The sequence below is a fragment of the Colias philodice genome, chromosome 1, assembly GCF_061535455.1.
Source record: "Colias philodice isolate Cphi_HAF_F1 chromosome 1, ilColPhil1 Martin Lab GWU primary, whole genome shotgun sequence".
Taxonomy (NCBI): Eukaryota; Metazoa; Arthropoda; class Insecta; order Lepidoptera; family Pieridae; genus Colias; species Colias philodice.
Genome location: NC_143086.1, coordinates 7,973,814 through 7,988,758, shown reverse-complemented (window position 1 = coordinate 7,988,758; position 14,945 = coordinate 7,973,814). Strand labels below are relative to the sequence as shown.

Here is a 14,945-nt window from a genome sequence, read left to right as displayed (position 1 = left end):
CTTTTGAAGAAATCTTTCACTTGAGACATGTTATTTTGAAATCATAAACAGGAACGTATGGAATAAAAATAAAACCAATTTGTCTTTAGATAATATATATACATTTTTTAAAGATTTTTTAAAGAGTTCACAAAGGTGTATTCCTCATTCGAGGCTTCTATAATTACATACCTTAATTTTATGCTAAACATACAAAATGCAATACAATAATTACCTACAAGTAAGTAATTATTATTGCACAGTGTTTAAATCTTCCAAAATTTTTATAATAACCAATAGGATACCATTAGGGTTGATCTGTACTTGTCAGTGTTAATCTTTACAGTTTTGTTAATTGTTACTAAAAATCTATTATCAATATGTAACTGAAACAACTGCCCTTTTTGGCTTTGCAAGAGCTTGATGTCCACTAATAGTCCATTGAAATGTTACATTTTTAGGCCTAAACTTGCGTTTTTAAGAGGACGCAATTTTATTTTTTTGATGTGTAGCTTCACACTGAACTCCCCTACACATCAAAAAAATAAAATTGCGCCCTCTAAAAAACGCAACCCCAAATGTAACTTTTCAATAGACTATAATATGTGACTTACCATTGACAAATAGGGATTAACATTGCATATAACAAATTATGTCATTTGTTAGAATACCTAACAAACCAGGTAATTCAATGGATTAGGAATGTGATTAATCTAAACATCTTATTTAGTATTCTTAATCAAATTTGATATTCACGTAAATATAACAAAGTAATAATAGAAAAAATGCTTGACACAGAAAATTTTAACTTTTAAGGCAAGGTGACATTCATTTGTCATTTATCCCTTGCAATGAAAAATAAAAAAAAAAACAAAACTATGCTAAATAACCGAATAACCAGAAAATAAATTACTTACTATTTCACACTATCTCGTGTCTTGTAATGCAATGAACAATTTTTTTACCATTTTAACACACTAACAAATGTTTATGCATATTTTACTAAAGACACGGACGGGCTTCCCCAACTAACCTAGTTATCTGAACTAAACATTGTACATGTATTAAATAATTGTTATTGTCTGTGAATGAGGTCTGTTAAACTTAAATTTTTTCCTGGATAAAGGGATGAGCAAGGCAATGATTAACAGATGCCCTCTTTGTCGGGTCCATCATGAGCATCCTCTCGAGGAGATCCTTCAGTTGGGTCACCTTCTTAGCTTCTGCAGCGGGCAACCGATGCAATGGTGGTGCCAATTCAGAGAGCAAATCTCGTGTTGGCTTTATACTTGACATTATTACCACTTTCTCCTGCAATGCAAGCAATTGGTTCATTTATCAACGAAAAGTGAATAAAGCAGCATATCCATACTAATACAATTATAAATGCACTCAATCACGCCTAAACTACTGAACCAATTTGCATGAAATTTGGTATGGAGATATTTTGATACCCGAGAAAGGACATAGGCTACCTTTTATTGCGAAATATGTACCACGGGCGAAGCCGGGGCGGACCTCTAGTATCATATAAAACATATCTTTATATCAACTTACCCTTTCAGTAATTTTATCCAACTCATGATACATGAAATTAAAGTTGGCATCAAAGTGCTGTTCTTTGAAGTGACCCTTCTTAATTATTCTATTGGGTATCTTGCCTTTCAGGTCCATAAAGTATTTCAACATCTCATTATTTGATTTACCGCTAAACATAATCTTTCCAGTAGACAGCTCATAAATTGTACAAGCCGTTGACCACATGTCTATACCATGGTCATAGGGAACTCCTAATATAATTTCGGGCGCTCTGTAGAATCTTGATACCAAGTAGGGTGTAATGTCATTATCCGATACTTGCGAAGCAGCACCAAAGTCACACAACTTCAACAAAAGTTTACTTTCGTTGACCAAAATATTGTCAGGTTTTATGTCTGGGAACAATATGAAAAAGGATGTTACAAAATCATGTTGTGGCAAGCTCGAAGAAATGATATTTTTGTTTAGTAAATGTCCCTTGGTGAAAAAATATAAAAAAATTTAAACTTCTTAAATATGTACCTGCATGTAAAATTCGTGTTTTCTTCAATAATTTTAACGCTAATAGCATTTGTTGAGTATAGCTTCTGACAGCTTTTATGTGTATTCCACTATTCTTTCCGTACTTCTTAAGAACCTCCCTTAAATTCATTGACAGTGGTTCCATCACCATACATAAATGGCGTTTATGGAAGAAGTGACGGAAAAGACGAAGGCAGTGGAATTTGTCATCTGGATCCGCGTCATTTAACTTCTTAAGAATTTCCAATTCTCTGAGACCTGTTTTGTGCCTGTAAGAAAAAATTCAATATATACAATTTAATATTAAGAGTATTTTCAAAGATTTAAACATTTTTTAAAGGTCGTAAAGGTAAATAAATCGTAAACCATTAAAACTTACATTATTTCATTGTTTCTGATTATTTTTACAGCCACGTCAGTGTTACCGCGTGCTTGATCTCTGGCCCGAACCACATTCGAGAACACCCCTTGGCCGGTGTAACCATAAACTGAATACCTATTGTCTAGAATTTCGCCGATTCGAACTCTGAAATTTTGTTTTAAAATATTGTAATAAAGGGATACAAGATTAGATAGATATAATAAACTTTTGAGCCTTAACAATAACCTTTAAGAATTATCTTACCTATAGTAACCCTCTGCATCATCCCAATTGTCTGTCAGGGAAGGATTCTCTTGAGCCAATTTACCCCTAGGTTTTCCAGCAGTTGGTGTCTAAAAGGAAAATTAGAAAAATGTTACACATAATAGCATATAATAATATCTTGTATTTATTGACCCAGTCATTTAGTAAAATTTTATATAGGTTCAAAAAGACTATGACTAAAAAACAAGGCCCTCAGGCCTAATAATTTAAATTTTTATACCATTTTAGTGTATATTGGGGGAAATTATGTAATATAATTATAAAAAATAAAATTAGGATACACCATAAAACTCACGTCAACATTATCAAAGTTATCTTGGTCTGCAAACATATCCCACTCGCTCTTTTTTGTTGATTTCTCTAATTTAAATGAATCATTATCCACCCCTTGATCTTTTGTTTCTTTATTGACATCAGTCGAGTTATTAATGTTAGAGTCCTCCTTATGAATTGGTGCAGAGTAACCTTCTTTAATTTGTTTACTATCAGATGTTGATGTCTTCTTTGTATTTGTTTCAATTTTTTCTTCTTTTTTCCCGTCATTGTTATTGTTTGTACCCAAACGCTAAAAAACACGTTAAATTTAGTTATAAGCACACATTCAAAGCTTATTTAAAATTAAGATATCACAAAATAAATAAATGTAGGGTACCTGTAATAGAAGTTCTCGTTGCTTTCTTCTCTTTTCAATTATTTGTTCTTCAGTTTCTTCTTCCTCATCTGTATTAATAGATATATCAAGCTCTTCGTCACTTGAACTTGGGACGATGTGGGAAACAGCCGTAGGTGAGCCCTACAAAGAATATATATCAATACAATATTATTAATATGCAATAATGGAGAACAGTTCTTAGTTCTATAATTTTGTTGCTTTGCCATGTCTCAGTTTCACTAATAAGATATCACTAATAATGTCTTTGAAATAGTGACCAGGGTTTAACCTCTAAATCCATGATTTCTCGTTGAAGTAACGCAGATGCATTTACTGCCGAACCGAGTGGATGATTTTTAACCCGAGTCGTTTAGTATGGGAATATAAAACACATTTAACTTACTCGTTTCTCTCTGCCATTTGATCCTCTATCACGTGAATGTCCTCTATGGCGATCACGACTTCTATCTCGAGATCGTCTGTCCCGGTCCATGTACCGGCGATCACGGCGCACGGACAGCGAGCGATCCTGGGATCGACGGCTGCGGCCGATTTCCCTGTCTCTTCGCCGTCGTTCTGATGACCTTTCTCGTATTCTATCGCGTTCCCTTTCTCGTTCACGCTCTTTTCGCCTCTCCCTATCCCTTTCTCGTTCTTTCTCTCGTTCTCTTTCTCTGTCTCTCTCACGTTCACGTTCTTCTATTTTACGTCTTTCTCTATCCTTGCGTTCACGATTTGCTCTATCTTCTAGCCTTCTTTCCAAATCCTTCCGGTGTTCGCTATTTTGATCGCGATGCAATCTATGTTTATGCTTTTCTCGTTCTTCTCTGCATGATTTATGTTTGCTGCTCCGTCGCTTTTCTGTTTCGTACTCTTTATGACTTCGTTTATGACGTGTAGACCCGACCTCGTCATCATTAATATGTATATAGTCGATTTTTTTCCTCTTCTTTTTCGCTTCTTCGTCACTTGTATCTGAAGAATATGCTACTAATCGCGCTTGTAGAAGTTCTTTTTGTTGCATTAACTCTTCTAAATTAAGATCATCTTCTATCATCGTGAGCTCTGGACTAGCACAATCTTCTTGGTAGTTTTCAGTCTCTGAAGTGGAAGAAATTATTTCTATACTACTGCTATATTTTTTATACAACTGTAGTGTACTTCTGCTGCTAATTCCCGAATTTACAGTATGGACACTAGTATTACCATTATTAGGGTTTGGAGAGCTTAATTTTATAATCTCAATTGGAGGCTCTTTTGCGTGTGATTTACATTGCCGAGATTTCCTAATCAGGTCTTCAACATCAGATAGAGAAGTTTCACTCTCAGATTTCACTCGCTTATCCTTCTTCGACTTTTTTGACTTTTTATGTCTCTTCTCAACGTCGTTAACTTCTTTCTTGTGCTTCTTATGTTTTTTACTCTTTTTCTTCTTTTTGGCGCACTCTTCATTTGTGCTTCCGTTCTTTGAATTTTCAACTTCACTCTTTGTTCTGAAACAAATAAGATAATATTGTATGTACTTACGGAAGAATAAGACGCGAGCTTTTCTCCAGGTGTTCCATTCACAAAATATTTTACTATTCTGGAACCATTCAAATATGTTAATTCTTAACATTACAATTTTATCGACTTACACATTATTTAGGTTATTTGCCTGTGGTTTTTAGTGATTCCTGCGTTTAGCTTAATACATATATTAATATAGAGTTTACTCATTTTCTTGTCTTAGGACATGCTTTGCTATCATACCATCATTTTAACAATTAATTGACAATGTCAGTACCAAGTACAACCATTAGAAATATATTAAAAAGAGGTTACATTGTAACAAGTATATTCTCGAGTAATATCTAGGTTAGAAGAAAGTTATCAGCTAATGTAGTGGGATGCATTTGTAGCTCAGAACACAAAAATCATGAAACTTTAGCATTAGGGTGCTTTTTCACATATGCTACGTTACTGTAGAAGCGTTTGATATCCAAATTTCAACCTTCTGCTAATTATGGTAACTATGTTCAGCGCGGAGCCTCCTGTCAATACACCGCATAGCTCGAGCTGCGCATCTTACTCGAACCACTACATAGCATAGCATCAGTGGAAACAGTCACATAGTTTTACATCATAGCTATTACATTTTCACAGCATAACTTCATAGAATATTACTGGTGAAAAAGCACCCTGAGCATAATAATATGTATATAGAACATACAACTTGCAAAGATATTTAAAATTCAGGTTAAAAATGTTTAAATATTAAACAGCCATAACACAACTTAGAGATTGAAGCTTTTGTGACAATTTCACATCTATTACCAGCAGTTTCTTTTTCATTTCCACTAATCTTAGGAATCTAAAGAACTAAACAACAACTTTGCAACCATGATATTTCTTCATATAAAAGTTATCAAAGGCTACATTTGAAGAAATACAGACTCACTCTTTTATTTCAGAATGAATGTTTTTCGGGATGAAACTGAAATCACCTTGATCATATTGGTATCATAGATAGATATTTTGAAAAACATATCATCATAATACTAGTAAGTAAATAAAAACTGATATGTTCGGTTAATAATATACTATTTGGTGTTTTTACATCATCACTATCCCTATGTCCCTTTGTACGCTTAAATCTTTGAAACTACGCAACGGATTTTGATGCGGTTTTTTTTAATAGATAGAGTGATTCAAGAGGAAGATTTATATGTATAATAACATCCATTAAATGGTGGCAAAGTACTGTTAGTTTTGAGGTTTCTAATGTGATGTCGTAAATAATTACATTTTTTCCGCTTACATTGCAAACGCAGGCTGAACCCTACGAGTTTTATCAAAATAATGTACTAAGTACCTATTGTACACATTGTAAAGGTCTACAGAAAATTCCGTGATGGTATATGTCTATCTCTTATGGATAACCCACAATAACATTTTTTGTCATTTACTTTTTACGACAAATAATGGCAAATTTTCGAAGCGATTTTAACCAATACAGCATTAATCCTTAACCAATTAAATACCTTGAATACATTGTTCATTTAATATAGATCTATATGGCCCTTTACACCTTATGATTTAAGTGAATATTTTCGAAAATATTACAGATTTAAAAATTGCGGGACATAGCGTTTGCGGCGGTACCGGCCCGCCGCCATTGCACCCGTGCGAAGCCGCGGCGGGTCGCTAGTAGGTACCTACTCAATATTTTGATATAGGCACTACATTCTTTCTCCATTAAAGAGACCAAAGTATGCTTCTATCTCATGACCAAGACATAAACTCTCTCTCGCCGCCAGTTACACTATGCCATGTATTATTATATTTCATGTCGCTCATATCTATACTAATACTAGCAGTCCGCCCCGGCTTCGCCCGTGGTACATATTTACGTTTTCTCTACGTAAGAACCATCCTCGTACTTCAAGGAATATAATAAAAAAAGAATTAACGAAATCGGTTCAGCCGTTCTCAAGTTATGCGCTTACCAACACATTTTGGGATTCATTTTTATATTATAGACTAGCCGCTCCACGCGGTTTCACCCCCGTGGCTCCTCTCCTGTTGGTCGTAGCGTGATGGTATATAGCCTATAGCCTTCCTCGATAAATGAGCTATCTAACACCGAAAGAATTTTTCAAATCGGACCGGTAGTTCCCGAGATTAGCGCGTTCAAACAAACAAACAAACAAACTCTTCAGCTTTATAATATTAGTATAGATTATAAAGCTGAAGAGTTTGTTTGTTTGAACGCGCTAATCGCAGGAAGTGTTAGATAGCCCATTTATATAGGAAGGCCAGAGGCTATATATCATCACCAACAGGAGTGGAGCACTGGGTAAAACCACAGGGCACAGCTAGTTAGTAGTAAATAATGATAATTAAAAACTTACTCTTTGCCCATAGTTCTTGGCGAAGCAAATTATACCTGTAAGAAATAAACAATGTTTAAAAACATTTGAGTCTTGAGTTGTTATTGAAATTTTATCTGTCTGATTAGCAAAAAAAAATAAAAACAATAATCCACCTGTTACATCCTGGCCTTAACAGCAAACTGCTGACTACGCCGTTCGCATGGGAACAGAATGTGAGCGTGGTTTTGCTGTGTTGTGTGTGCTTTTAAGACTTTTTTAGAATAATTATTAAAATGTATAAAATTCACCCAAAAGCAAAATTTAAAAAACATGTTTATTGTGTTTATGATTCAGTATGTTACAAATAGTGTGTTACTAATAAAATGTGTACCATTTTGTATAACTGACCTTCATTCCATGCTAACCAACTATTTATTTATAGTCAGGGTGGGTAACTGTCAACAGGGGTGATTGTAAACAACTAACAAGATTTTTTTCTATTAACTATATCAGTTAGATAAATTTCCAAACATTTGACAAACCGGAATCAGTACTATGAAATAAAATATTATTTAAATTATAAAATATTATTTAAATTATTATAAGTACATTTTTTTAGAATAGGTTATAAAAGTAAGCGGAGTTGTATCCAATCAACCCTGTTCACAATTACCCACATTGACCCTAATTGATTTGGTATTGCTTTAGATAGTGTTATAGGCATTACATTTTAGTTTACCTATCCCTTATTCTATGTATTTTATCTATACCATGATAGAATGTAAATGCCTGTTTCTAATATTAGAATTAATTATTAAAACTTTTTACTGAATGCAATTTTATGTTTATTCTGACCAATCTGGAAAATGGCTGGTCTTATTTTAACTGAACTTTTACTGACAGATAGCTTATGTAACAAGGAGTAATTAAGGCTATTTATATACTGATATTCCCACAGGAACATTAAGTTGAAAAACGCAGGACATAGTTCTATGCTTTTACGTTGACCACTGTACCAAGAACGCATTTACAGTGAAAACTTATTACTCTTCAGAAATGGGTCCAAAACATGTATAATAATCACAGGCAAAATTCGGTGGTTGCAGAGTGCAAGACAAAGCACTTGGTTTCTCCTTGGTCCCACCATAAAGTATTTGGGAGCTCTCTCAAATTGTTAAACTTCATAGATAGGATGGGAGTATTTAAAATCTTAACTTATATTATTTCCTTCCTTATATTCACACAAATGACCCTTGACATTGATAACTGGATGCAAATCCGTATAGTCACATATCCAGTCATTATAGTAAGTTCACCTCGGAATTCGAGATACCCAGCTGTAATTCTGTAAATACTTGTATATTGACACCCTTTAAGTTCTCAAAACCTACATATGGTAGGGTGTAAGCAACTATTAATTTTAATTAGGTTAAAATTCAAATATAATTCCTATATTTTCATTAACAATTACATGGGCAGGTAAGTTTTGTTAAATAAATTAATACTGAATAAAAAGGGGATAAGTTAGGAAAATAATGCTAAAATATAATATAAGGAATAGTTAATAAAAATCGACAAATATTTATAATCATTGATTTATCAATAGTTCAACTATATATGGCGCATACAAAAAAATTTTTTAAACAAAATTTGTTTGTTTTAATATTGATAACAAAAACAAATAGCAATAAACCCATAGGAAATGAGATATTTCAAAAGAAAGCGCATAAAACCGATTTTTGTGACCTTCGACCTTGAAATTTAATACTTAGTTGCTTACACTAGGGTGTAAGTAATGGCAGATTTTGAGACAACGTTTAGGGTGTCATTAAACAAGTATTTACAGACTTACAGCTGGGTATCTCGAATTCCGAGATTCTTACCTAATTTAACCTTAAATGACTGGACCAATAATACATTATTATAAAATATATTTTATAAACACAATAAACATGATTCCTTATTAGTATAACCTACAATTTAAATTTCAAACACATACCTAATACTTCTTTGTAAATTCTGTCACTATGTACAGTATGTAATTTATGGGAAAGGAAGACTGAATTGTTTCAGATAAGATATGTTTCTTTTAATAAATACCCTCATAAACAAATTAATATTTTTAATAATGACACCAAATAATTTGATGGCCGCTTTAGATATGAGTTTAGAACTTATACGAAATTATTTTGTAAGGCTAACGAAACAAATAAAACAAATTTGTTATATGTTTCATGAATATCCAATTCTAAATGAGGTAGGAAAAAATGCAGGTAATCGGAAATTTAATATACCTATGCAGATTTAGGTGGGTTCCTGAGTCGCGAAATCAACGTCATGCGGTTTTCAATATATTTATCTAAACATCTTCTTATAATACACCTTAAAGACTGATTATAGTTTCTACATTGTTATTTATCAAAAAGAATACATACTTGATCTGTACTGCTAACTGCTTCCACCCTGGGATTGAATACAAATTTTTAAAGAATATAGTGATCAAACTAAATAAAGTAGATAAATATATTACAATTTATGAAGTATGAAGATTTCAAGTCACAACTTAAGTATCAAACAATTCAATTATTGGTACACCTCACTTCTCTTCTAGCTGTATGTAGGTAATGTGTAGGTAATAGTAATTCTACGTAGGTATTTGACCACAGTATGTACCAATCTGCCAATAATTTACTAACCACAGACGGAACATGCCACCATAGATAATGATTGTCACAGACTCACAAAGAATATAATATTAATACTTAGTATTAATATCTGTGAATAGTAGGACTGTTTTCCAATTACAGAGCATAACGAGTAGCTTAACGAGTAGACTACAAGCCCGCATAGGACAAAAATATGGGTCAAATGAACCACCAGGGGACATATCTAGAACGATAGCAGAGCAAAAAATAATAAGATTCATCACTATGCCGTTACTTGTAAGCTGTCCAACTGAGTGCAGATGAGAATTGAAAAGTACAGGTAGACTCGGTAAATTTTGGTCATATATTTTTGTACGGCATTCTTAACCATCGATAGATCCATTAAAAATAATAAGAAACCGCTCAGTGCCGTACAAAAATGGTGGTCCACCAAGTCGGAATTTTTATTTAATTTCCGAGAGTTACCGGGGGTAAATTTGGTCATTTGACCATGTACGGCATCTGTGTCATACTATTGCTATACTGCTTTTAATCCATTATTCCGCAACGCCGTACAAAAATCATGGGGACAAGGGGAAAAAATCGAGAGTTGTAATCCCCTCTCTTTCCCCACTCCAGGGGGCCATTTGACTAAGTACGGCTTCGGTTCCAAAACATTATCTAGCACTCAAAAGTACTATTAAAAGCAATGCCGTCAAAAAATAATTGTTCGTTTAAATGTATACCAATAATCATCTTAATTTCATCGAATTCTTGACCCTGTACGGGAACTTTTTTTTAACATGATATTGTAAAATTCAATTGTTGTATATAATATAAGAGCCCACGACGGCCAGACTTTCCTTTCTTTCGGAAAGTTGAAAGTTTCTCTGTATATGTCTCCTATACAGATAAGAACGACCAGCGACTATCAAGTTTGGGTTGTGGTTACTTTGGCAGGAAACAGGTAGTGAAGGTGTATAAAATAGTACCTAACTTTCATTATAGTTTAAAAGCTAAATTTTATATATGTTACTTGGGGACTTATAAAAAGACATTACCTTAAGAGCCAGACAGTTTTCATGGTTCTTACATCTAGCCAGACACATTTAAAAAATAACTAACATATCATCAAATTCACATAACTACCTAAAAGCGTAACAAATATGAAATAACCCACTAAAAAAATAAGTTAACTATAATTATTAAAAAAATAAAAGTATAATATATAAGTAATAAAGTTATTACTTATCTTTTACTTAGACTTATGTTGATGGAATTTCACGTATCCCGATGACTTTTTTATTGTGTCATCGAGATACGTGAAATTTCATCAACATAAACCCCCGTAAAAGATAAGTAATAACTTTATTACTTATATATTATACTTTTATTTTTTTAATAATTATAGTTAACTTATTTTTTTAGTGGGTTATTTCATATTTGTTACGCTTTTAGGTAGTTATGTGAATTTGATGATATGTTAGTTATTTTTTAAATGTGTCTGGCTAGATGTAAGAACCATGAAAACTGTCTGGCTCTTAAGGTAATGTCTTTTTACAGGTCCCCAAGTAACATATATAAAATTTAGCTTTTAAACTATAATGAAAGTTAGGTACTATTTTATACACCTTCACTACCTGTTTCCTGCCAAAGTAACCACAACCCAAACTTGATAGTCGCTGGTCGTTCTTATCTGTATAGGAGACATATACAGAGAAACTTTCAACTTTCCGAAAGAAAGGAAAGTCTGGCCGTCGTGGGCTCTTGATCTAATAGTATTGTCGTTCAAAAGAAACCGTTCTAAAAAAAGTTATAGAGAAATGCAAAACCAGAAATTTTGTTAAAGTTTAAACATCGTAGATTAATGAAACTAGGTTTATTCCTCTGAGAATGAAACAGTCAGACTCGGTGACATTTGATCATTAGTGACGCTGACGTATGTCAAATTTCACTGTCATTTATAATGTTCTGTTAATAAAATCAGGAATCGCTGTTTCCTGCTCTGTACTTGTACATTCATTCATCATTAAAGATTCCTTGCTTTTTTAATAATTTCTATACGTATCGTTAAGATGCGTATAAACAAAACCTTACAAAAATTTGAATTGATTTTCGCCAAATAAAAGTTGTCATCACTACACGCTTATGAATCATTGCCCCTGCCAGGTAGGAAGTTGGAATTATTGTTTTATTTTGTTTTTACTGGTAATTTAGTTTTAGAATAAACAAAAATGTCAGTACTACATATTATATATTACACTACATATTATATATATAATAATTGTTTTGCCATTTAGATCAGACAACCCGTTACAATGTCAGCATCTAAAAGATTTCGTTGCGATGAGGAAACTGGGGAAATAATCACCTATCATGTCAATGAAGAAACTGGAGAACCGACTATGGTTTTTAAAGATGCGCCAATTTATGCTATTCAAGAGTCGAGAAAATCACGGAAGCCCGTTCGTTTTCCTCGTGGATATATGAGTAAAACCAAAAAATTCCAAACTTTGAAAGCAAACATTTTGGCCGGATCAAATACTATAAGTCACAGGCTGCTACTCATAATACCCACACTCATGATATTCCCCAGCCTTGTTTGTGTGCTACTTATGTTACTAGAAATATTTCTCCATGTTCGCTGTCACAAAAAGAACAAGATACTTAAAAATCCAAATCTATACTACCGAAGTCCTTTTCATGTTGTTACCAGCATATTTTGTGGAGTTTGTCGTGATTGTGATACAGCAAGTAAAATAACAGCATTGCAAGATAAAAGACGTTATCGCTATGATTATTTTAAAGGCTCCCTTCATGCTCTATAACTTTCAAATTAGTATAAAATAAGTTGTTAAAAAATGTGTTGGTATCTTAATGTAGACATTTCTTTTATGACACAATATATAAGATTTTAAAACTCTTATTACCTTTATTGGCCTTTGTCACAAGTTTCATGTAAAAACAGATTTTAACAGAAGCGAAACTGCATAAAAATAATTTGAAATGGCTCACTGTCACAAACATATGCATCAACAAAACTTTTCACCTCTTTGCTTTCCCCAAGGGTCTTGTTGAAAATGGTTGTGTATGTTTGTGTGAATCACTCTTAACAAAGTTTTTCTACTGTTTTTATTTCTTTACTGTTCTTCTACTTCTACTGAATAAAATATTTATAATTTTATTAAAGTGACAAAATATTTAAAAGACTAATAAATTAGTAGTAGTACATTTTGGGAAGGGAATCTCAAACAAATTTAACTACTCCTGCTTTGTTTTGAAATGCTGTATCAGTGGATTTATTTTGTATAATGCTCTCTAATGAGAAATAAGACTTTATGAAAATATTTTTTTATGCGTAATTATACTATGGTTGTCAGGGTGTTGGTTTGTGTTGTTTGGTGCAGGGATTATTGTTTTGTTTTGTCTTATTATGTTATATTTATTAAAAAATCATGTGAATTTTTTTGTTTCATTGCATCATGAAGTTCATCCTAGATCCTTTTCAAAATTCATATACCTAACAATTTGAAAATACTTAAATGATTTAACTATTATAAACCTAAGTTACAGTTTCTTTAAAAAGTTAATTCTAATTATAAACTTCATAATGGCATTATAAATTGAATTTTTTGCTAGTCAAGAGTTCAGTTACTGTAATATAGTGCAAATTCATTTATATTAAACTTCAAGAGCAGGTCCATTCTAAGTGTAACTAGGTACTTACTACCAAAAAGAATAATGAAAAAATTATACCCATTATTGACATGTCACAGATCACTTCGTATCCCAGGGTAAAATAGTTAAAAAAAATTAAGTTGCCAGGTTTCTTCATCGCCTAGCTCATCTATTGGTGCACTAGTATGGTATTTAAATTTAAGCCATTGATGTATCTTTTGAATGCAGTGTCCAATTTTAGAAATTCAATTTAGGAATAGACTGATTTATCTGATATTAGATTGCATTTCTCTCTACGATGTCGATATCTGTGATATTTTCGGCCTTTTCTTGTTCAATCATTATGTACGCTGTAATGGCTAAGCTTATTTTAATAGGACTTTCACAAGCTTGGAGGAGATTATAAGCACGCAAGTTACCTTATATATCGGCTTCAACGCGGAATAAGTCGCGGTCACATTTTAGTGTCAAAAAAGTTGGACACTTAGGTATATAATTCCTATGTAGGTTTTGATATTGTTTCACCTACGTATACGTTTATATTTATAGCCAATAGAACATCAATACTCTTCGGAGCGCATGCGATTTAAGGAATTTAATTGTTTATTTTTTAGGGTTCCGTACCCAAAGGTAAAACGGGACCCTATTACTGAGATTTCGTTGTCTGTCTTTCTCCAGGCTGTATCTCATAAACCGTGATAGATAGAAGGCTATAACAACAAATACTAAAAATTAAAAAAAAATAATTAAGTATCCCCCACAGGACGGAACCCTTCGTGCGCGAGTCCGACTCGCACTTGGCCGGTTTTTATTAAAACCTTGCGCTACATAAATTCATTTATTGGCCAGAAATCTTAGTGTACAAATAAAATCTTTCCTGTAGGTGTTACAGGAAATGAAAGGCCTCTTTATCGTGGCCGTTAATAAAACCGGAGTTTCACGTAAAATAACCAATAAATACTTATCATCAAAGAATTATGCGAAAAAAATATTAATTAATATTTCTTTAGCATAGGACAAAAACTTTACATACCTACATAAAAAAGCTGCCTCTCGATTCAAAAATCCCACCTCAAAACCTGTTGCATAATTTTAAAGAGATAAGCGTACTAAGGGGAAGCGGCTGTTTCGGGTTTGTAATTTGTATGTACGTGAATGTGCGTCAGTCACGTAAAAAACATGGGTAGATTAAAAAAAAGTTATATGGTGATATAGAAAAATGAAGTCCAGCTAGTTACTATGCTACATTTTTGTGAAAAAAAAATGTCTCACGCATGGTTAGCCATGTCGTAGAACATATTATTACGTGCCGTACGAAACATCTTTGTTCAATCTAAGAGCAAGTAGCAAAGGAATATCCGCCTTCCCAGAGGATTACAATTTAAATTTATTCAAGACTAGAAAGAGCGATTACTCTATCTAGGCAGGCA

The 14,945-nt window shown here is 33.0% G+C and overlaps 2 protein-coding genes and 1 long non-coding RNA gene across 3 annotated transcripts in view; 1 reads left to right on the top strand and 2 right to left on the bottom strand.

The window, feature by feature from the left end:
* LOC149491209 (uncharacterized) overlaps positions 1–14,945 on the bottom strand; it is a 445,824-nt gene that overhangs the window by 13,131 nt on the left and 417,748 nt on the right. Inside the window, exon 2 of the long non-coding RNA XR_016318327.1 lies at positions 11,213–11,609. This is a non-coding gene — a long non-coding RNA (uncharacterized LOC149491209). The remainder of the gene's footprint in view (positions 1–11,212; positions 11,610–14,945) is intronic.
* Prp4k (Pre-mRNA processing factor 4 kinase) lies at positions 76–9,875 on the bottom strand. The gene is made up of 10 exons (XM_089714220.1): positions 9,628–9,875; positions 7,232–7,266; positions 3,742–4,831; positions 3,339–3,479; positions 2,982–3,251; positions 2,666–2,754; positions 2,420–2,566; positions 2,041–2,309; positions 1,537–1,913; positions 76–1,290 (listed from the first exon to the last, which is right to left on the bottom strand). The coding sequence occupies exons 2-10, from the start codon at positions 7,240–7,242 to the stop codon at positions 1,084–1,086; spliced, it is 2,601 nt and encodes an 866-aa protein (XP_089570346.1). The 5' UTR covers positions 7,243–7,266; positions 9,628–9,875; the 3' UTR covers positions 76–1,083.
* Positions 11,795–13,159, top strand: LOC149491226 (uncharacterized). Its single transcript, XM_089713286.1, has 2 exons — positions 11,795–12,006; positions 12,138–13,159. The coding sequence occupies exons 1-2, from the start codon at positions 11,986–11,988 to the stop codon at positions 12,663–12,665; spliced, it is 549 nt and encodes a 182-aa protein (XP_089569412.1). The 5' UTR covers positions 11,795–11,985; the 3' UTR covers positions 12,666–13,159.